The sequence below is a fragment of the Triticum urartu genome, chromosome 1 (genome assembly GCF_003073215.2).
Source record: "Triticum urartu cultivar G1812 chromosome 1, Tu2.1, whole genome shotgun sequence".
Taxonomy (NCBI): Eukaryota; Viridiplantae; Streptophyta; class Magnoliopsida; order Poales; family Poaceae; genus Triticum; species Triticum urartu.
The window spans coordinates 560,347,229-560,370,059 of NC_053022.1; the positions used below are offsets into that span (position 1 = coordinate 560,347,229).

General features: G+C 44.4%; 2 protein-coding genes across 4 annotated transcripts; one reads left to right on the forward strand and one right to left on the reverse strand.

The window, feature by feature from the left end:
* The first annotated feature begins 8,363 nt into the window (after positions 1 to 8,363).
* LOC125539465 (eukaryotic translation initiation factor 2 subunit gamma-like) lies at positions 8,364 to 18,647 on the forward strand. The gene is made up of 8 exons (XM_048702927.1): positions 8,364 to 8,469; positions 8,572 to 8,633; positions 8,887 to 8,999; positions 9,332 to 9,434; positions 17,227 to 17,448; positions 17,535 to 17,753; positions 17,846 to 18,106; positions 18,345 to 18,647. The coding sequence occupies exons 1-8, from the start codon at positions 8,364 to 8,366 to the stop codon at positions 18,645 to 18,647; spliced, it is 1,389 nt and encodes a 462-aa protein (XP_048558884.1).
* Positions 18,648 to 19,229: 582 nt separating this feature from the next.
* On the reverse strand, positions 19,230 to 22,681 carry LOC125530119 (pentatricopeptide repeat-containing protein At5g39680-like). 3 transcript variants are annotated; one of them, XM_048694522.1, is made up of 3 exons: positions 20,552 to 22,681; positions 19,646 to 19,743; positions 19,230 to 19,560 (listed from the first exon to the last, which is right to left on the reverse strand). In XM_048694522.1, the coding sequence occupies exon 1, from the start codon at positions 22,656 to 22,658 to the stop codon at positions 20,610 to 20,612; it is 2,049 nt and encodes a 682-aa protein (XP_048550479.1). In that variant the 5' UTR covers positions 22,659 to 22,681; the 3' UTR covers positions 19,230 to 19,560; positions 19,646 to 19,743; positions 20,552 to 20,609. The 3 variants fall into 3 exon arrangements, with proteins under 3 accessions (XP_048550479.1, XP_048550485.1, XP_048550491.1); XM_048694528.1 differs by having other exon boundaries at positions 20,524 to 22,681; XM_048694534.1 differs by lacking the exons at positions 19,230 to 19,560; positions 19,646 to 19,743 and adding an exon at positions 19,765 to 19,966.
* Between the last annotated feature and the right edge of the window lie 150 nt (positions 22,682 to 22,831).

Here is a 22,831-nt window from a genome sequence, read left to right on the forward strand (position 1 = left end):
TCATAAACTCATAATGTAACTGTCATCGTAACCTTAAGCGTGCGGACCCTACGGGTTCGAGAACAATGTAGACATGACCGAGACACGTCTCCGGTCAATAACCAATAGCGGGACCTGGATGCCCATATTGGCTCCTACATATTCTACGTTATCGGTCAGACCGCATAACAACATACGTTGTTCCCTTTGTCATCGGTATGTTACTTGCCCGAGATTCGATCGTCGGTATCCAATACCTAGTTCAATCTCGTTACCGGCAAGTCTCTTTACTCGTTCCGTAATACATCATCTCACAACTAACATATTAGTTGTAATGCTTGCAAGGCTTATGTGATGTGTATTACCGAGAGGGCCCAGAGATACCTCTCCGACAATCGGAGTGACAAATCCTAATCTCGAAATACGCCAACCCAACATCAACCTTTGGAGACACCTGTAATGCTCCTTTATAATCACCCAGTTACGTTGTGACGTTTGGTAGCACCCAAAGTGTTCCTCCGGCAAACGGGAGTTGCATAATCTCATAGTCATAGGAACATGTATAAGTCATGAAGAAAGCAATAGCAACATACCAAACGATCGGGTGCTAAGCTAATGGAATGGGTCATGTCAATCAGATCATTCAACTAATGATGTGACCTTGTTAATAAAATAACAACTCATTGTTCATGGTCAGGAAACATAACCATCTTTGATTAACGAGCTAGTCAAGTAGAGGCATACTAGTGACACTTTGTTTGTCTATGTATTCACACATGTATTACGTTTCCGGTTAATACAATTCTAGCATGAATAATAAACATTTATCATGAAATAAGGAAATAAATAATAACTTTATTATTGCCTCTAGGGCATATTTCCTTCAACTACAAAGTGGTTGTCCAAATCAGTACAACCAGCATTGAGATAAGACATTAGATCTCCTGTGGATGCATTAATAAAGAAGACTAAGACTAAATTCTCAGTTGATGTTTCAAGAAGTGTTGCCTATAGGGCCAGGAGGAAGGCTGTTGGTGTGGTGCAGGGTGACCACAAGCAGCAGTACTTGAGGCTGAGGGATTATCTTCAAGCTGTTCTTGATACAAACCCTGGGAGCAGGTGTATTGTAACAACATTTGTTGACCCAGAAAACCCTGCACCCACTCCTAGATTCAAGTACATGTTCTACTGTTTGGCAGCTTCAAAGGAAGGGTTTCTTAATGGTTGTAGACCATTTATAGGTAAATATTTCCTGATTGTGTTGTACATATTTGTGTGTCAATTTTCTTCTGTAGCTAATGTGTGACTCCATCCAGGGCTTGATGGATGTTTCATCAAGTTAACCACCGGACAACAAATTCTTGCTGCCACAGGAAGGGATGGCAACAACAACATCTACTCTATAGCTTTTGGTGTGGTTGACAAGGAAGATGGAGCCAGTTGGACTTGGTTTTTAACTCAGTTGAGATGCTGCATTGGTAGTGGCAACAAATTTGGAACATACACAATAATATCTGACAGGCAAAAGGTTAGAAACTAAATCATTGACCATAGTTGGTATAGTAATTCACTGAATTATGTGAGTGTGTTCATATGTAGATCTATTTTCTGAATGTACAGGGTTTACTTAAGGCAATAAATGAAGTGTTCCCTGATTCACCTCAAAGATTCTGTCTTAGGCACATATATGCCAACTTCCAATCAGCTGGTTACAGAAGCAAAGAACTAAAGAAGTGTGTTGACAAGGCTAGCTACTCTTATACTAGACATGGGCATGAATTAGGGATGGCAGAGCTGAAAGCACAGTGTGAGGATGCTTGGAAATGGCTTAAAATATAGAAGTCTCTGCTTGGGCTAGGTATGCTATGGACCATACTTGCAAAACAGATCTAGTTGTGAACAACCTTAGTGAAGTCTTCAACAAGATGATACTTGATGTAAGATCCAAACCAATAAGGACAATGTTTGAAGGGATCAGGACAAAGCAGATGATCAAGAGGCAACAGACTAGGGAGAAGTTACAGACTTGCAGGTGGACAATCACACCAAATTACTCAGAGATTCTAGAGGAGAATAAAAAATATGCCAAGTACTGCCAGGCTGACAGAGCTGGTGAAACAATTTGGCAAGTAATAAGCAAAGAAAAGCAATATTGTGTGGACATGGCAACCTGCACATGTGACTGCAAGACATGGAACATGACAGGTGTACCTTGCAGTCATGGCATATCTGCAATGACAAAACAAAAGCTGCATCCTGAGGACTATGTGTGTGAATTCTTCAAGAAGCCATTGTACATGGAGACATACAGAGCAATTATTTACCCTGTCCCTGGTCCAGATTGTTGGCCTGATACAAACACTCAAGACATTCATCCTCCTGTGTTTAAAGAAAAGGCAGGCAAAAAGCAGACAATAAGGAGGAAGGGAGAGTTTGAGGTTCCAGCTCCAAGAGACACAAGTAGGATGGGCACTATCACATGTGGAAATTGTGGTTTGGAAGGACACAGGTATACAACATGCAACAACACTCTGAAGCCTAGTCTTTAGATGAGGAAAAATAAACACCAGGTAATTATCAAGCTTGGAAAAAAACTCAGACATTTTTGAATGAGTACACTTTTAGAAATAAAAGTTATGTTTGACATGCAGGAAAACAGGGCAGTTTACTATGATATACCTGCTGCAAGAACCACATCAGTCCCTGTTGCAAGAGGTAGAAGAGGAGCACAAGCTTCATGTAGGCCTGCTACATCTCAACCAGGTCCTTCTACTTCTGCACCAGGCCCTACACCAAGAGCTAAAAGAGGTAGGACTGCAGGTGGAGGGAGGATCCATGGATTCACTGCACCAAGAGCTGCAACCACTTTAGATATTCAAGTTGGGACCAAGAGGAAGAGGACCCCAAGCTCAAAATTGGCAGGCTACTTCTACTGCAGTGGTAACTACTGAAACCTGTCAGCTCAAATTTGGGAGGTTTTATGTGCACTTTCTTAATTTTTTTGTGCACTTTTCTGAACCTGTCGTGCATTATCTGAACTTGTTGTGCATTATCTGAACCTGTCGTGCACTATCTGAACCTGTCGTGCACTATCTAAACATGTCGTGCACTTTCTGAATTTGTGCATTTGTGGGTGGAAATGGGCCTCAGACTGGGCTCTCATATCAGACCACAGTCCACAAGCCTGCGTAGGTGTCTATAAAAAGACCCTAACCTATCCTTTCCCGTACCACTAAAACCCTAGCCGCCAGCATCACTACAACCCTACCTTAGCCACAAAGATGGATCCAAGCATAGGAGAGGTTGTCGGCGACCAGGATGAGAGTTCTAGAGCAGCAAGAAGGGCTGCAAGAGCAGAAAGGAGGAGTCATAGGGCTCAGGCACGTGAGCAATGCCAGAGGCTGGCTGCAACGATTATGGCAGCCCGCAACTCCCTCGACGTGATGTAGTTCAAGGAGGTGTTCCCAGATGGAACAATCATCACCGATGAATTGATCATTTGGTGGGCTAGAGATAGGGCAACCTTGCATCGCTACCAAGTCACAATGGCTAGGTGGAGCAGAATCCTTGATTCTGCGTCTTGAAACAGTTCAATGTTAAGTTCTTCAATGTTATCTGAATTCTCCAAGTCTCTGGTTCTACTATGTATGTGATGATGTGTCTGAAATTTCTCTGAATGTATGCGCACTTGTATGCGTGGGTTTGCAGAATTTGCTGAAATTGTGCTTTGAATCTATGCGCTTTTGTATGCGTGGATTTTCTGAATTTTCCGAATTTGTGCTCTGAATCTATGCGCACCTGTTGATTTTCTGAATTTGTGCTCTGAATGTATGTCAATTTCTCTGATTTTTCTCTAGAAACAGTATCTCAGTCAACAATATTTGTTTTCACCACAAAATAACTATTGCACAACTTTCACCTAACATCACTTAACCAGCACAAGTTTCGGCACACAATAACTACTCCACAACTACCACCCTGTCAACTACTGCTGCACAAGTTTTACTTCTCCACTGCCTCACTCCACCTCTCTTTAACTACCCCCCTCTTTTTTCAGCTACTCTACTCACATCACTCTAATCACATTACTCTACCTCACGACAACTTCACCTAGCTCAACACCACTGCACTCACCACTTCCTGCTCCAACCATGGCTGCTTCTTCCTCTTCTTCGGACCCATGGCTCAACCCATTCCCAACTGGCAAGGGATGGGTTGCCATGCTTTATGGTTCAGCGCGCGGCGACGACGACCTCTTCGTGGACTACATGAAGGTCGCCACAAGGTACACCAGCGTTCAAGATCTGGTGGATGGAGCAGACGAAGTGAGAAAGAAGGCGACGAGTGAGGAGAAGCAACGCATGGACCAACAATATGGAAACCGAGGTAAGGGGATCCTGCCCATAGATATACTGCTATGGGCAATGAAAGAGGCGGGCTCCGCCGATGCTGGGCAGAGGCAGCGGTGGGCAGACCACCACTACGTCGCCCCAGCACAATCTACGGCTGAAGCAAACGCAAACAAGCACCAAGACGAGGACGATGACCTCCAGATCATCGCACCACCAGCACTGCAGGCTCGCCGCCGCCCTCCTCCCATCATCTTCATCGATGAAGACGAAGATGAAGAAGAACAAGAGGTGCATATGCTGGCAAATCATCATACCGAAGTGAAGCAGGAGGTACGACGCTCAGGCCGCTTAGCAGGGCAGACGCCTAACTGAAACTGAATGTGAAACTATTTAGTTTCACATTCAGTTTCGTCAGTCTTATTCAGTGTTGGCTAGTTTCAGTTATCCTCAAACTATTTGGTGCTATCTATCTATGTAATGCTATGTGTGTTGCATCCTCAGACAATTTGTGTTATCTATGCTACCTCCTATGCAATGCAAGTTTTAGTTTCAGTTTCATTTTCATTTTCATTTTCATTTTCAGTGTTGTTTGGTGTTACTAGATTCAAGTGTAAGTATTAGCAACAACTACCTAGCAGCAACAAATTGCATATGGAGATATAACAACATCTGGATAATATGGTTCAGGTGGCATTACAAATAGGATTATCTTAGAGCATTACAGATCAGGGGCATTACAGCACCCAACAACACAACCAAAATGATCTGAAACCATAGGCAGTTCATAGGGAGTTCATATTAATACTAAGATGCATATCTGCATCAAATTCTAGTACTAGGCTAGTTATATATATAGGCCTCATATTCACTTACCAACCCTAGCTACCACTTCACTCCTCCATGACAACTTCTTTGATCTTGTCTAGCTTTTCTTTGCACCCATGACCTGCCTTCAAGAGCTCAGCAATGATATGCTCCAGCTTCTTCTTCTCTTCTTTAAGGAGGTCTCTCTCAACTTGTATCTCCTTCATGGCTTTCGTGGTGTTTTGAATGATATCAGCTTGACTCTGCAGGATGCACCTTTGTTCTTTCTTGAGCTTAAGCTTCTCCATTTGAATCTCAATCTTTGCCCGCTCCTCAAGCTGATGCTTCTTCTCCTTAAGTTCATTGATTGCCTGGCTTGTGTAATCCATGTCATGGGATTTCTGCCCATCCTGGTAATCAAACAGCTTGGATACATCATCCACAAGCTGACTGTAGTGATTGCCAAGAGAATCCAGCTCCTTCAGTTTCTCAACCTCTATCTCATGAGCCTCTTTGTCTTGCACTCTACCAAGGTTCTCCTCATGATACATATCCCAAAGCTTGGTTAAGCACCTTTGCAAAATCACAGGCCAAGGGGCATCTACCCACTCTAAAACACCACAGTTCACACAATCCTGAAAATTCAGTTAAATTTAAAGTGAGCTTTATTCTTCATTAACAAACATATTCACAATAACAAATCATAAACAGTACTCATATATGTAGCTACAATACACTAGCTAACTCTATGCTACAAATTATAAATCAGTGCTATGTTTCCATTGCTCTTTGCTACAAGTACATAATTTAGACATAGCAATGTTCTTATAATTCATCAAAAATGAGAAAAGTAGCAGCATTATTCAGAAAAGCACAAAAAGAATCAATCACAGCCATGACAGCTTGGTTCGTTACCTCAGTTGCACATCCTATGAATCTCCTGCCAGTGTCAGTGCCTTCAAATGCCACAAATTTGCCAGCCCTCTCCCTGTGCAGGATGCACCTACGGTCAGATTCAGTCACAAGCCCAGAAAAGTTTGGATCTATCACAGTATCCGGAGTTTGCTGCAGCAGGAAACACATATATGTCAACTACAACTCGCATACATGAACTTAAATGGAGAAATCCCTATCCTTCTTCAAACCCTAACCCTAGCAGAGGAGATGAGAGGAGAGATTGAGCTGACTTACAAAATACTCCATATTCATGCTACTGAACTCGCTCATGTACTCGTCATCATCGTCAGAGGTCTCGTTGCTGTTGGGCCACGACGGCATGGTCGCGGCGTCGCCGGAGTGCGAGAAGAAGAGGAGCAGTGGAGAGCAGAGGAGCAGAGTGAGTCGGGGGAGAGTGAGGTGGTGAGGACGAGGAGCAAGCCGGTCGGCCAGGTTATGCCTGGTCCGACCGGGCCCGACCGACACGCGCGGCTAACAGGCGGCAGGCGAGCGCCGTTAGCCGTTAGCGCGGCCTCCGTCCTGACCGGTGGGCCGGGTCTGTCAGAAAGTGGTTTAAAACGCTTCAAATAGTCATCAACGCGGCGTGGTAGTTTTTTGTCACGAAATCAGCGCTAAACCGGAGTTTTTGGTCAGTTTTCAAAATATGGTAGTTCTGTGGGACGCTTACGTGAAATGTGGTAGTTTTTTGTCAATTACTCCCTTAGGAGGTCTTCAAATTGTCTAGTCACATCTTCTAGTGCTCCAGCTTGGAGATTAGCAATATACACGCTCAAGTTCCATAGGAAAAACATGCCATTCGTCTCACCCACACGTACTCTGCACAATGTGAGGTACAGCTCCTGCTTCTCTTGTTCTAGCTCAATCATCCCGGTACACATCCACTTTGGCGTGCCAGCCCCACTATTTTTCTCTTGACGTGTCCAGATTTCAAAGTGACCGCCTTCCGATGGCGGGCAAAGCAATGAGCCGATCGAGCAACGACGCACCTAATTAACCGCAGGCGACACCATAAAAAACAAAAACTATGTTACATCATTGATTTCTTGCACAAGAAAAGAGTCACAAAAAAATCTCGACAATCAAGATGCTCCCGATTGATACTTTCTGCATCTTGCCCTGCTACCACTTATTAACCAAGACATGAACAAGTGTTCACAACTTTGAAAAAGTTTGCAAAATCAAAAAAATGTTCCAGGATTTGAAACATGACCATGATTTTTTTTGAGAATTTTAAAAAGTTAAAGAATTGAAAAAACATGATTGTGGGTTCAAAAAACAATGTTCACAGATTTTTGAGAACTTCTCAAATTTGGAAAAAGTTTTCTAATTAAATAAAAAGTTCACGGATTTTAAATAAGTCCATGAATTTTAAATATGTTTGTAAATATCAATATTTGTACAAGTATTTAAATGTCCACTTTTTTGAGAAATTCAAAATTTAATTTAAAAAAAATCATGATTCCAAAAAGTATTCACGGATCTTAAAAATGCTTGTGAATTAGTAAATGTACGGGAATTTAAAAAATCACAGATTTGAAAAAGGTTCACTTCTCTGAAATATTTCGTGAATTTGAAAAAAAATGTTCACACGTTCAGAGAAATATTCATGGATTTGAAAAAACGTTCATGAAATTTATAAAGCTCATGAATTTGATTCTTTTTGTGAAATCAAATTAATATTTATTAACTTTAAAAATTTCAAGGATTTTAAAATGAGGAAAAATGAAAAGAAAAATCTATATTAAAAACAAGCCGAATAAAAAAACAGAAGAAAAGGGCAATCTAAAAACCCCGCCGAAGAAACTGGACGAGCCTTGCCAAAACAAGGACTGGGTAGGGAAAAACCGGGGCAACCCCAAATAGGGAATTCCTTGCTTAATTCTAGTCGGACACGGACTGGTTGACAGCGTGGCCGGCCCGTCGCCTGGACCTATAAAGTGCTTGCCGCGGCATGGAACACGCCCAGCCCAGTTGGTTGAATCCAATACCGCAGACGAAGCCACAATAGCTCGCTCGCCCTCCCGCCATCTTTCCCAGACGCTGATCGCTCTTGCTCGAACGTCCGTCTACACCACCGGCGACAGCGACACCCCCGTCTCCGGCGACCGGCTGCTGCGCCCCTTCTCCGCCCGTCCTCTCATCCACGCGCGCGGCGACCCTCTTCGTCGCGCCACGCTGTCTAGAGGTGTCAGCTCGATCGTCTTCTGTTTTCCTGCAACTCGTCAATCTCATAATCATGTTGGTTACCATATTTTATTTTCAGTTTCAAACATGGCGGCCGGAGGATTAATGGAGCAGGACGTAAGCAAGCTTGACGTCGCAAAGCTCCACCCATTGTCACCTCAAGTTATCTCACGCCAAGCCACCATCAACATTGGTACTGACAGTCTGACACCACCATCCTTTTCCTTTTGGCAGCGTTTTGATCTTCACTACTTTTACTTATCAGATCACCACTTTCATTCATGTCACACCTCAGGTACAGTTGGTCATGTGGCCCACGGGAAGTCTACCGTTGTGAAAGCTATAACCGGAGTTCAGGTATGTTTGCAACATTTTGTTTCCAAGTTCTTAATCTGAATTCTGTATATGCCTGACAAGTGACAAAGCATATATCACAGTTATAGTGACTGCTTATGAGTTCCACGCATATATTATTTTTTGGTATATGAACGAGTAAACTACACATATAGTACTTTATTTATGCTATGGATACATTGCAGATGTCTTTAAACCCGATTCACAAAAGTTTGACCTGACCTGGTGGGAACTCATTCTTTATTTTGTTTTGTAGACTGTTCGCTTCAAGAATGAGCTTGAACGTAACATCACTATCAAGCTGGGTTATGCTAATGCAAAAATCTATAAATGCGAGGACGACAGATGTCCACGACCAATGTGCTACAAGTATGTTGAATTTCAAATCATGCACCGAAAATCATGATGCTACCTTTTTTACATTATGTATTACTCTAGATTTTATTACTAACCCTGTTTATACAGTTTAAAGCAAAGAACTTCTGGGGCACTGTTCTATACTCATACTGTATATATTATTGAACCTGTCTATGCATATGATTATTTTCTACTGAATATATGGTAGTATACTCATGATTGGAGTATAAAATTTGATCTGCGGATATTAACTACCGTACGATTATTTACCACACACACTCACAATTACTGCTCTGGTTTTTGAGCTCTTGTACACTATTTGACTCGTGTGCAATTATGTAAAGGGCTTATGGAAGCGGAAAAGAAGATTCTCCAGCCTGTGATGTTCCTGGGTTTGAAAACACTAGGATGAAGCTTCTGAGACATGTTTCCTTTGTTGATTGTCCGGTATGATGAAGCCTCCCCTACCCTGTTACCGTTATGAATGTTCTCTTGTACAGTTCTAGTATACTAACATTGTCCTACCCGGCTGATTATCAACATTGTCGATTAGCTTGTTTGCTGTCAATTATATGTATTTGTGGTCATAAAGTTTCTCCATCTCTTTGAATAGAGTATTTAACCAAAAACTACCACATTTGCCGGAAACGTGACTGAAAATTACCACTCTACGTTTTTGTGCGGAAAACTACCAAATTTTTCCTAAGCCGTGGCAAAAAACTACCAACTCGCGAAATCGCTCGCTTCGCCCGCGCTAACCCCTATTCTGACTGGTTGGGCCCGCCAACAGTTGCCACGCGGGCTAACGGACGGCCGGCGCGCGCTGACGACCGTTAACGGCCCGTCCGCTGTCGGAACGGCGGCTGTCGGTCGGGTGCGGGTCAAGATCTGATCCTTTCCCCTCTCGCTGCACTCTCTCCGTCCTCTCCCTCTCTCTGAACTAGGTGGCGGCGGCGGCGACGACGATGGCGGCGGCGGTTCCGGAGGGGGGCGTCGGCGATATGGGTGGTGGCGGCGGCGGCGGCGACGCTGGCGGCGGTGGCACAAGTTTGGACGTTGTGGGCTCAGTCGACAATTGGTTGGGGAGCACCGGCTTCTCGACGCAGGCCGGCTCGCAGCAGCAGGAGGCACAGCTCGCCCAGTCATCGCCAATGGGTTGCAGGTATGGAAATATCATCTGCTAGATTAGCTGCTTCAATCTGTCAAATAGGTTAGCTGCTCATGAATTGGTTAGCTGCTTCAATCTGGCAAATTAGTAAGATGTGTTTGTTAGAGTTTGTTGGACATGTGTAGTAAATTGTATTGCACTTGTAGCTCTGTCATTTTCAATTGAATTCATGAGCACCTATTTCTGCAGTTTTGCTGACAAGAAGTAGGAGATATGGTTTCATTTAGAAGGAACAAACCCTGTGAAAAGGGGTATATATGAGTCAGATATATCTTTTGTTACTCTACAATCACTCATTGCTAGTGAAGGGTATATATGGGCAGAGTGATTACATGTACTATGTGAAGGAGGAGGAAATTGGATCTGAAAGAGTAAAGTATTTAGGTAATGAAGCTAGTGTTCATGAAATGTTGGAGTTTTTTAATCATGTCAATGTTGTGAACATAAGGGTTGTGAGAGATGTTGAACCTGCAATAAGTACATAGGCTATTCAGAATTACATGAACACTCAAGAGAGTTGCTGTGTGCAAAAGGTTGTGGAGCAATCTGAGCTTCAGAATGAGATAGATGATAGAAATGCTCAGCTTGAGAGGAGCAGGATTCAAAGAGAGGCAAATTTGAACCACTTTGAAGGAGACACTGAAGTGTCTGAATTTTGTTCTGATGATTCAGTTCATTCGGATGGGAGTGCTGAAGTTGTTCAACAAATGGAAATAGAGTGTGCCTCTGAAGAGGAAACAACATTGCAAAGTACTGCTATTGTGAAACATGTGAAGAACCCTGGGCCAACTAGCAGATGTCACAATGAGGTAGAGAAAAAACGTTTTGAAGATTGGTTTCCTGAAGCAGATGAGTTTTGTTTTGCTGGTGATGCAGGCATAAGTGATGAGGAAGAAGAAAATGAAGTTGAACTACCATACATCATGAAGAAGCCAAAGACAAAGAGTAGTAAGAAAAAGATGAAGGAAAGGGTATATTTTGACCCTTCAATTCCCAATTCACATTTACTCTTGTGCAAGAGCTTGTGTTTTGATTCTGTTTACCAGTTCAGAGAAGCATTAAGAGATTTTCATATAAGGACTTTGAGGTCTTTTCACTACCACAGGAACACTCCAACAAGAATTATTGTTTGGTGTTCACAGAGAAATCATGGATGTGAATTTTACATGTGTGCCTTCAGGATAGCTCATGAAAGAACATTTTGCATTAAGAAGTGTAACATGGAGCACACTTGTCCAGCATCAGCAGAGAACACAAAGGTTACTACTAAGTAGCTTTCCAAAGCAGTTGAGCCTTCTCTTAGAGCAGATCCTAGAGCACCTGTGGATTCACTTATTAAAAACAGCAAAGTCAAGTTTTTAGTTGATGTATCAAAGAGTGTGGCCTATAGGGCAAGGAGGAAGGCTATTAGGGTTGTACAAGGTGACCAGAAGGAGCAGTACTATAGACTGAGGGACTACCTACAAGCAGTTCTTGACACAAACCCTGGTAGCAGGTGTGTAGTTACAACATTTGAGGACCCAGAAAACCCTGCCCCAACTCCTAGATTTAAGTACATGTTCTACTGCTTGCATGCATCAAAGCAAGGATTTCTTAATGGTTGCAGGCCCTTTATAGGTAAATATATAACTGCATTTTGTTCAAAATATCTTGTTGTAATTTTTTGGTAGCTAATTTGGGTATGGATGCAGGGCTTGATGGTTGCTTCATCAAGCTAACCACTGGACAGCAAATTCTTGCAGCCACAGGAAGAGATGGCAACAACAACATCTACCCCATAGTCTTTGGTGTGGTTGATAAGGAAGATTCAGAAAGTTGGACATGGTTCTTAACCCAGCTAAGATGTTGCATTGGAAGTGGAAGCAAATTTGGAACCTACACCATTATTTCTGACAGGCAAAAGGTATGCAACCTATCTTAGCCAGTAGTTCAGATAAATATAGTTATTACTGGCTTTATTTGTTTTTGTTCATGACCATGGTTATTAATTTACAATCAGGGTCTTCTTAAGGCTATAAATGAGGTGTTCCCTAATTCCCCTCAGAGATACTGCCTCAGGCACATCTATGCAAATTTTCAGTCAGCTGGTTTCAGAGGAGCAGAACTAAAAAAGCTAGTAGATAAGGCTAGCTACTCATTCACCAAACATGGCCATGAATTAGCAATGGCAGAGCTTAAAGCAGAGTGTGAGGATGCCTAGAAGTGGCTTACAAAAATTCCAAAGGAGACTTGGTGTAGGTCTTCAATGGATTACAATTGCAAAATTGATCTTGTTGTGAACAACCTTAGTGAGGTTTTCAACAAAATGATCCTTGATGTTAGGGCCAAACCAATTAGAACTATGTTTGAAGGAATAAGGACTAAGCAGATGATCAAAAGGCAGAAGACCAGGGAAAAAACAGAGAACAACAGGTGGATGATCACACCCAACTATTCAGAGAAACTAGAGGAGAATAAGAAGTATGCCAAATTTTGTGAGGCACATAAGGCTGGTCCTGACATTTGGCAAGTGTCTAGTAAGGAAATCAGTACTGTGTCAACCTAGCTACTAACTCATGTGACTGCAGGAGGTGGGACATGACAGGTGTGACATGCAGCCATGCAATAGCAGCAATGAGCAAGATTCACATGCACCCAGAGGACGATGTGCATGAATTTTTCAAAAAACCACTATATATTGAAGCATACAAAGACATAGTGTACCCTGTCCCTGGTCCTGGATACTGGCCTGACACCCATACTCAGGATATTGAGCCACCAGTGTTCAAAGAAAAAGCAAGGAAGAAACAAACAGTTAGGAGAAAGGGCCAGTTTGAGGTGCCTGCACCAAAAGACACAAGCAGGATGGGAACAATTACATGCAGCAATTGTGGTCTACAGGGCCATAGATTTACTTACTGTGGGAAAGCTCTAAACCCAAGTCTTCAGATGAGAAAGAACTTACACCAGGTCATTTAAAAATGTTGCATTCTTTGTTTAGTTAATAGTTGTTTAATTATTTTAGGTCTGCTCTATGTACTAACTATCTTAATTCTGTCATGCAGGAGAATAGAGAAATTTTTAGGGGTTCCTCTAGTGCTAGTCACCCACCTCCAGAACCACCACATCAACACCAAACTTCACAGATGCCAGCCTCATCTGCTCCACCTCCTAAAGCAGCGAGGAACAGAAAAACAGCAGCAGATAAGAAAGCTTCAGCATCAACTGTTTCTGCAGGAGCAGCCAGGTATTCACCAGCACCTCCAATAGGATCAGCATCAACAAGAGCTCCAAGAGGATCAGCATCAACAAAAACATTCAATGCACCAAGAGCATCCACTGCAGAACCAGGGATATTATCAGGCAAGAGGAAGAGGAAACCCCCTAGCAAGTTTGCACTATATTTTAGTGCTAGTGGAAACCATTGAAACTCTGTTACTAAGTTTGTGTTCTGCTACTTAGTTTGATTGTATGGTACTAAGTTTATGCTCTGCTACTAGACTGCTTAAATTCAGACATGTGAACTTGTGTGCAATGTTGAATGTATGGTTGCTACTTATTTGTGCCCAATACCAATGGGTTAAGTGCTAGTGATTTGTTTTATTTGTTTTACTTTGCCATTTGTGCAGTTTAGGTGCATGTTTTAATTGTTTTAATTTGTTTTTTTGTTTTAATTTGCCGTTTCTACAGTTCAGAAGTGACTGCCAAATTCATTTTAGAAAAAAATATGCACAAAAAAATGTCTGGCCTGGGGCTCAAACCCAGGACCAGTTGGTTGTAACCATGCGTTCAATACCAATGGGCTAGTGCTAGTGATTTGTTTGACTAGCATCGGCCAAACTTATTATATGTTGCCCACCACGTCGTCTGTTCAGCGTGCGTTGAGTAAACCCAGCCGTTTCGGATTCTACGACTTTATTACGTGTCCACCCACCACGCTCTCTGCTCACTCACCCACTCGCCGCTCGCACCGCCCACTCCGCTTCCCCCTCTCTCCTGTCGAAATCGCCACCGACAACCACCGCCACCGCCGTCGCCATGGACTGGCAGCTGGCCATCGAAGCTCTCGCCGGCAACAAGCAGGAGATGCGCGCGCAGTACAGGGAGATCGCGCGCTGGTTCCCCAGTCTGGCGATGCTGAGGAACCACGCCCGCGGCCTCGTCAAGGTGATGACAGCTGCTGAAAAGCAGCGCGCCTTCCCTGTCGGCCGCACCATCCCGCCGCCAACCATTCTGCTATGGGCGATGCGCGAGGTGCAGCGCTCCCCCGACCCCAGGCAGCGCGCCCGATGGTGGATGTACCGCTCATCCACCACGCCGCCGGCCGCCGCGGACCACGTCACCAACGCCGTCCTCGTGCTCCCAGCCCCAATCAACAACGCCTACTGGGAGAGGCGCAATCCATGGGTCCCTGGGCCCTCTGACGACTCTGACTGCGAGTCTTTAGACGACGAGTCCTCTGACGACGAGTCCAGTGAAGATGATGAGGATGAGTCGTCTGACGAATCTGACGACGAGGTGGATGAGGTCGTCGTCCTCTCCGACGACGAGCCTGAAGTGCAGCTGCTGGCTCCCATCCTCGACGCCATGGAGGGGGACAGGAACCTTCCAATCCACGTGGATGCGCTGCCGGAGGTCGATCTCCCAGACGGCGTCGTCGTGAAGCAAGAACAAGATGGCGGCGAGGAAGATGTGGTGGAGCCGGCGCTGGGCAAGAAGAAGAGGGCGGCCGTGACTGCAGTGCGCCGCTCCCAGCGCCTGAAGATGCTGAAGGAGTGAAGTGCTGCCTTTCAGTGCAAAAATATTCAGTTTCGTCAGTCCTGAACTTTCGTAAGTTCAGTAAGTTCCTAGGTTCAGTTTCGTCAGGCACTATCTACTAGTACTAGTTGCTATCTTTGTCAGGCACTATCTACTACTAGTTGCTTTCTATGTCAGACTATGAATGGCGGTACTATCTATCTATGTCAGACTATCTATATATGTTACTTGCTACTTGCTACTTGCTACATATGTTAAGTTATTTGTCACACTATCTAAGCTACTTGCTATATATGTTACTTGCTACTTGCCACTTTCAACTATGTCACTATTGTCAGTTATCCACACATGATATATGCAGAGTAAAGCAGCCTCATCATAGATAAAACATTCTTACTTACTTAACTTAGCATTAGTACTCACTTAGCATAGTAGGTCTTAACATAATAGTCATTACATCATAGATAAAACCAACTAGTTCTTAAACCATAACAGTACCTCCCTCCCTCATACCATTCTGAAAGCACATGGAACTTTCCCAAAATATACACCTAATATGCATGACATTCCAAGGCCAGCTATATATATAGGCCTACTAATTACTTAACCCACACACCAAGCACTTCACTCATTCATAATTGCCTTGATCCTCTCCAGCTTATCTTTGCTGGCATGCCCGGCATTGAGCAGATCAGCAATCAGATACTCTAGCTTCTTCTTCTCTTGCTTAAGTACGTCCCTGTCCCCCTCCAGTTCCTTCATGGCCTTCCTCATGTTCTGAATGATATCTGCTTGGCTTTGAAGAATGCACCTTTGCTCCTTAGCAAGCTTCAGCTTTTCCATACTTAACTCAATCTTTGCCTGATCCTCAAGTTGTTTCTTCTTCTCAGCTAGTTCATTGATTGCCTGACTGGTATAGTCCATGTCATGAGACATCTTGCCATCTTGATAGTCAAAAAGCTTGGATACATCTTCCACCAACTGGCTGTAGTTGTTTGACAGGAAATCAATTTCCTTCTGTAGCTTGCCCACCTCTTTCTCATGGGCTTGTTTGTCATTCACCCTCCCCAAGTTCTGCTCATGGTACATGTCCCAAATCCTTGTTAGGCACCTTTGTAGAATCTCTGGCCAAGGACCATCCACCCACTCCACAACCCCACAGTTCACACCTACATCCTACAGAAGCAATTATTTATAATTAAGCACAAATCACTTAGTAACAAACTTAGTACAGATAACCAAAGTTCACACCTACAATTCTTTCATAGTAAGCACACAACACCTGACTTAGCATCAGAGATAAATTCAGTTAACAGCTATATTTAGCAGTAGATATAAATTCATTTAACTCTGTTCTTTTATAGTTAACAGCTATATTCAGTAACACCTAACTAATACATTCAGTTCACAGTACACTAAAGATCTCTGCATGTAGGTGTTCTCAGGTTCAGTCATGTATTCAATTCAGTTCTAAACTACAGCACACATCTCTGCACCACATGCTGCACCACACATCTCCAGCAGCAAAACACATCACACATCTCCAGCAGCAAAACAAGTTAGCGTTCAAGATTTAATACCTGCTGCACAGGACAACCCAGGAATCGCCTCCCAGTCAAAGCACCTTCAAAAGCCACCATCTTCTTCGGCCTCTGATGATGCATCATGCACGTCGGCTCAGATTCAGTGTAAGAACCACAGAAAGATGGTTCCACCACACTGTCAGGGGTTTCCTGCAAAAGAAACTTCGAATCAAACCAAAAGCAACTTGGAATCTCCAACATGGGATGAACTAACCCTAACCCTAACTCTGTTCCACCATTATGCACTTACAAAGAGCTGAGGATCCATTGAAACCATGTTGATGTCCTCGTCCGAGCTCTCCTCGTCATTCCAAGATGGCATCCTCAACTTCTACCGGCAGCAATGGCCGCGGCGGCGACGACGATAGGCTGACCTAGCTCAGAGCACCAGTGAGAGGGGAGAGGATGAGGACGAGTGAGAGCGAGCGAGGAGGAAGAGAATGAGCGAGTGGTTGAGCTCACTCGCTCTCACTTATTGGCCCACCGACAGCCGCCATTCCGACAGCGGACGGGCCGTTAACGGCCGTCAGCGCGCGCCGGCCGTCCGTTAGCCCGCATGGCAACTGTTGGTGGGCCCAACCAGTCAGAATAGGGGTTAGTGCGGGCGAAGCGAGCGATTTCGTGAGTTGGTAGTTTTTTGCCACGGCTTAGGAAAAATTTGGTAGTTTTCCGCACAAAAACGTAGAGTGGTAGTTTTCCGTCACGTTTCCGGCAAATGTGGTAGTTTTTGGTTAAATACTCCTTTGAATAGGGTCACGACATTCTCATGGCCACAATGCTTAATGGAGCAACTATCATGGATGGAGCCTTGCTTTTGATAGCAGCAAATGAGAGCTGCCCACAACCTCAGACATCCGAGCATCTGGCGGCTCTTGCGGGTCTCAAACACCTCATAATTCTACAGAATAAGATTGATGTTATCCAGGAGAGTGCAGCAATGAACCAGCATGAAGCAATCCAAAAATTCATCCAGGTAACTACTGTTCGTCGTTTCTCTTGTTATAATTAGTACATGTCTTACCTTTATTGTTTGATCTTTACTCCCTTTTGTGTATGTAGGGCACGAAAGCTGAAGGTGCTCCTGTGGTGCCAATATCTGCCCAGTTCAAGTACAACATTGATGTCATCTGTGAATATATTGTGAAGAAAATCCCTATTCCTGAGAGGAGCTTCACATCACCTCCCAACATGATTGTCGTTCGCTCCTTCGATGTCAACAAGCCTGGTTCAGAGGTTGATGAGATCAGAGGTGGGGTGGCAGGTGGCACCATCCTCAGGGTATGTAGATGTAGATGTAGATGCTCAGTCTCAAGATTGTAGGTGTTGTTTTTTTCTGCTGTGGTGAATAATGTTGATCCTTTTATTTACAGGGAGTCCTCAGGGTGAACCAGAATATCGAAGTTCGCCCTGGCATGGTCATGAAGGATTCGAGTGGCAAAATCAAATGTTGCCCAATCTACTCGAGGATCGTCTCGCTCTACGCCGAGCAGAATGAGCTCCAATTTGCTGTTCCAGGAGGGCTTATTGGTGTGGGAACGACCATGGATCCGACTTTGACTCGTGCAGATAGGCTGACTGGCCAGGTCCTGGGTGAAATCGGATCGCTCCCTGATGTGTTCGCGGAGCTTGAGGTTTGTCAAATCTTTCATTTTTTCTTCCAAAACAGAGATGTACTCTAGCTGTTCATGGCATCCTTGGACTACATAGGTTTGTCAAATCTTTTACAACCTCTGTAACTTAATATAAGATGTTTTTCGACAGTACGACAGTGTCAAAAACATCTTATATTTTGATACGGAGGGAGTCTAATTTTAGCCAAGAACAGAGATAGATGTTAATAACATTTCCTTGGACTACATCGCTTTGCAGATCAACTTTTTTCTTCTCCCAAGGCTTCTGGGTGTGAGATCAAAGGGTGCAGAGAAGGCGGGGAAGGTCGCCAAGCTCAGCAAGCGTGAGATCCTGATGCTTAACATAGGGTCTATGTCGACTGGCGCCCGCGTGGTCGCTGTTAAGGGCGATCTCGCCAAGCTTGAGCTCACCACCCCTGTCTGCACAAGCATAGGCGAGAAGGTCGCCCTGAGCCGTCGTGTCGACAAGCATTGGCGCCTCATCGGATGGGGCCAGATCCAAGCTGGTGCAACGCTTGAAATCCCTCCCTGCCCGCTGTAAATGAAACCGCTGTTGGTGAAACAAGAGAAGAAATGTGGAAGGGCAGAGAGCTCCTCCTATGTGTTGTTTTTGTGCATAAGTTTGAATGTCTTCTAGTCTTTGCGGGTCATCCCGGATTTTTCTATGCAACTAGATTGCTTTTTTTTGGGTACTAATTGAGGATCTGTTACTTGCCATGTTATCATGCTCCTGGACTCGTGGTTGGTTCAGATTTACAATCTCTCACTATCACCATTACGCCTTGCGTTGAACATATTTCAATTGGTTTGGAGTACTTTTTCTCGATAAAACAGGCCATTGGCGCCTCATCAGGTTCATCATGTTTCTAGACGATTCGTAGTAGAGGAGCATTTTCTCTTCTCCCTACATCCTCACTTCTGATAACACTTTTACAACCCGCTCGGCCAAATGATTTAACCGATTTTTTAGTAAAAAGAGCACCCAGCAACGATATCATGCCTAACTAACAGGCAAGGGCTACAGGTCTCAGTGATGATACTCCGTTGTCGCACAAAGAATGGACAGAATACAACGGGATCATAACATGCTGCGAGGGAAACATAAGCCATAGTAACAGGGGCGTCTAAAGCATTTGATCCTGCATTGAAGATAAATAGGGAGACCCGGAGGCATTAGTCGTTTCTGACGAGATACATCAGATTCGATATCATTTTGTATTTGTGGCTCGTTCAGTTGAGCTGACAAATTTCAGGTTTTTGATCTGCTTCAGAGAGAGAATGGCTTGGTTTCCTTGGCAACATATTTGTACGCTGACATGGCAATGTGTGGTTTGGTCAAACCAAAGTTCCCGAGAATGGGGAAAGTCGACCTGTTCTGTTCATTCCAGGTACTCCTATACGTCACTGTAAATGTGATGTATAAAAATTATTCCCACTGGATATATGGGGGAGACCTGAAAGAAGGAATATCACAACAGTTCAGACAAAAGGAGCAACGAAGAAATAAAGTTGCAAAGAGCAAAGGGAAAACCAGCAAACCTGGGATGATCGACCGCGGGAATGTAGGCTTGAGTGACACCAGCAGCAAGGGGATCTGCTGCAAGATGGGAGCAGGGCGACGGGCAGCACCAAGAACTCTGCTCAAGACGCAAAGTTGAAGAACATCACAACTCGTTCGGAGGAAGAGGAAAACCATGCTTGCTACAAAACCTCCAGAGAGAAAAGGGGTTGTTTCTGTTGAAAAATAACATGCAGAAGCAATAACCCGTGCACTACTGTGTACGCTTGAGCAGATATTCTTGTGATGTTTTTTTACTTGAACCTAGGCGACAACTTCTGCCAGCAGGAAACAGAACTCACCTGGAGCATCATGCAACAAGCAACAAATGAGTTGCTGTCGCTAACTTTTTAGATTACTGATCCAAATGATGAGCAATATAAATGCTATTGGCAAGTTAAGGAAAAACATTTTTTGCAAAAAACAAGTTAACTTTTCCAGATCAAAATGAACAGCTCTGCAAATTCTGTAGAGATAGACATCTAGCCAGACACATCTATTGACAAAGTTCATCATCCAGTTAATGTTCAGTGTGTAGGAAAAAATGGTAATTGTAGAACATTATAGGTGTATGTATGTAAACTAAACGTTATAGTATATAGTACTCCCTCTGTAAAGAAATATAAGATCGTTTAGATCACTAGATCACTACTTTAGTGATCTAAATGATCTTATATTTCTTTACAGAGGGAGTATATCTGATCAACTACATGATCAAAGATAGTGAACAGAGACATTGTTGCAGTGGTAACATTCACACATTTTACAGGTGAATTCCTGATGTCTTTCCGTCTCTATTCGGTCAAGCAAATTGACTTTTTCAGTTACAAAAATCCTTAAAATATTTACAGATTCTAACCTTGGCTCTAGAAAATAAGATGACATACCATGTTGATGTCCATAACAACACATATGTTCTGGAACTTCTGACAACCAAGGTGTGGATCACCAATAGTCATCACATGAGCATACTCCATCCTCTATACAATGAAACCGAACAGTATCCCTCACAACTATTCTTCTTCTCGTCACAAGAGAGATGAGTTTGATAGCAACATGGCAATCATCGCATATCCTGAGGTTTTTCATTATGCGGATAGTTGCTCCTTCGGGGCTGTGAATAAGGCCAAACGCAAGAGCCATTTTCTCGCTGTGATACATAAGATGCTCTTCCTTTTGTTCATCCTCAACATCATGTAGGACAACTGCAAAATTCGGAGCATATCCGATCACTTTGATCTGGTCTATCAACTCTTTGAGCTTTATGGTGATCTGGTTTATCCATGGGTGATTCTTGTCGTCTGATGTGAAAACCTGGACCTCACTTCCTACTTGGATCCAACTAACACCAGGCTCTTTCCTAACACCCCTCTCTCTCATCAGTTTCCGGACCTTCACGACACCATCCCATCGGTTTGCTTTTGCATACATGTTAGAAAGCAAAACATAGGTTCCTACATCATTGGGTTTCAACTCAAGGATCTGCTCAGCTACTCGATGACCCAGGCCATAGTTTTTATATACCTGGCAAGAACCTAAAAGCGATTTCCACGCAACAACGTCAGTGCCAATACAGTTGCTCAATATGAACTGTTCCGCCTCATCTAGCCGTCCAGCTCTGCAGAGCAAACCAACCATGCAAGTGTAATGTTCTCTTCCAGGTTTTATACCCATTTCCTTCATCATAATGTTCAAGTAGTACAATCCTTCATCGACAAGACCCAACTGTGCACAAGCTGACAGCACCCCAACAAAGGTCACATAGGATGGGGCTTCTTCAGCAGACAACATATCATGAAATACATGCATGGCTTCTCTTGCAAGGCCATGATGAGCATAGCCTATTATGATCGAATTCCACGAGACCACGTCGCGACATGGCATAGAAAGGAAGACTCTCCATGCATCACTAATGCTGCCACTTTTTGCATACATATTAATGAGGGCATTACAGACAGACAGAGCACCCCAATGGCCAGTTTTCACAGCAGAGGCACTAAGTGCATTGCCATTTTTCAAGGCTGCAAGACCAGCACAACTGTTGAGAGCCACGGCATAAGTGAACTCATTTGGCCGAATTCCTTCCATTTCCAAATCTAAGAACAACTGCAATGCCTCTTCAAACAGCTCATTCTGGGTATAGGCAGTCATAACAGCTGTCCAAGAAACAACATTCTTTTCTGGCAAAACCTCAAATGCGGAATGAGCATCACAGGCGCACTCACACTTCCCGTACATATCAACCAGAGCGCTGCCCACATACACATTCAGCTCGAGCCTCTTCTTCAACGCCTGGGCATGCACTTGACGGCCAAGCAGCAGCTCTTTGGTGCTAGCACAATGCCCAAGAACTGCGACATACGACACATGGTCCCATTGCTCAACTTCTCCGACCATGCTTCTCACAACCCTGACCGAACCATCAAACTTGCCCTTGTCAAGAAACCCATTGATCATCGAGTTGAACGCGAACGCGTCGAAACCAGACACACTCTCAAACACCTTGACCGCATCCTCCACATGAGCGCACTGGCAGTACATGTGCAGCAACGCGTTGCAGACATAGTGGTGCTCCGCCAGCCCAGACTTGACGGCATGCCCATGGCACTGCCTCCCCATGTCGTAGCTCCGGACCTGGGCCGTGGCCGACAGGGCGGTGGACAGAACGTACTCGTTGAGGTCGAAGTCGGCCGCCCTGAGCAGCGCGAGCGCGTCCCCGTGGCGACCGGAGGAGGCGTAGCCGGACATGAGGAGGCTCCCGGAGACCGGGTTGCGGGAGGGCATTGCGTCGAACACTCGGCGGGCAAGGCCGAGGCAGCCGCACTTGGCGTAGAAGGCGATGAGGTGGTTGTGCAGGACGACGTGGAAATGGGACGCTCTCAGCATATGCGCGTGGACTGCCTTGCCTGCGGACAGCTTGCCGGCGGCCGCCGCCGTGCGAAGCACGGCCACGGCCGCGTGCAGCTGGAGAGCGGCGCCGCCGAGACCAGCCATGGGAATACTAGCAGTTTTGGACAGCTCGGGTCAAGGGACGGTCGACCTAATGCCCAGTTTTCTTTCACTGGATGGACCATTTGGGGGCCCACTTCGGCCCATGAGACGGCAGGTGCAGCCCGTACATCCAAAGAGGCCGAAATAACTGTTTAACCTTCCCGTTTCTAAAAAAA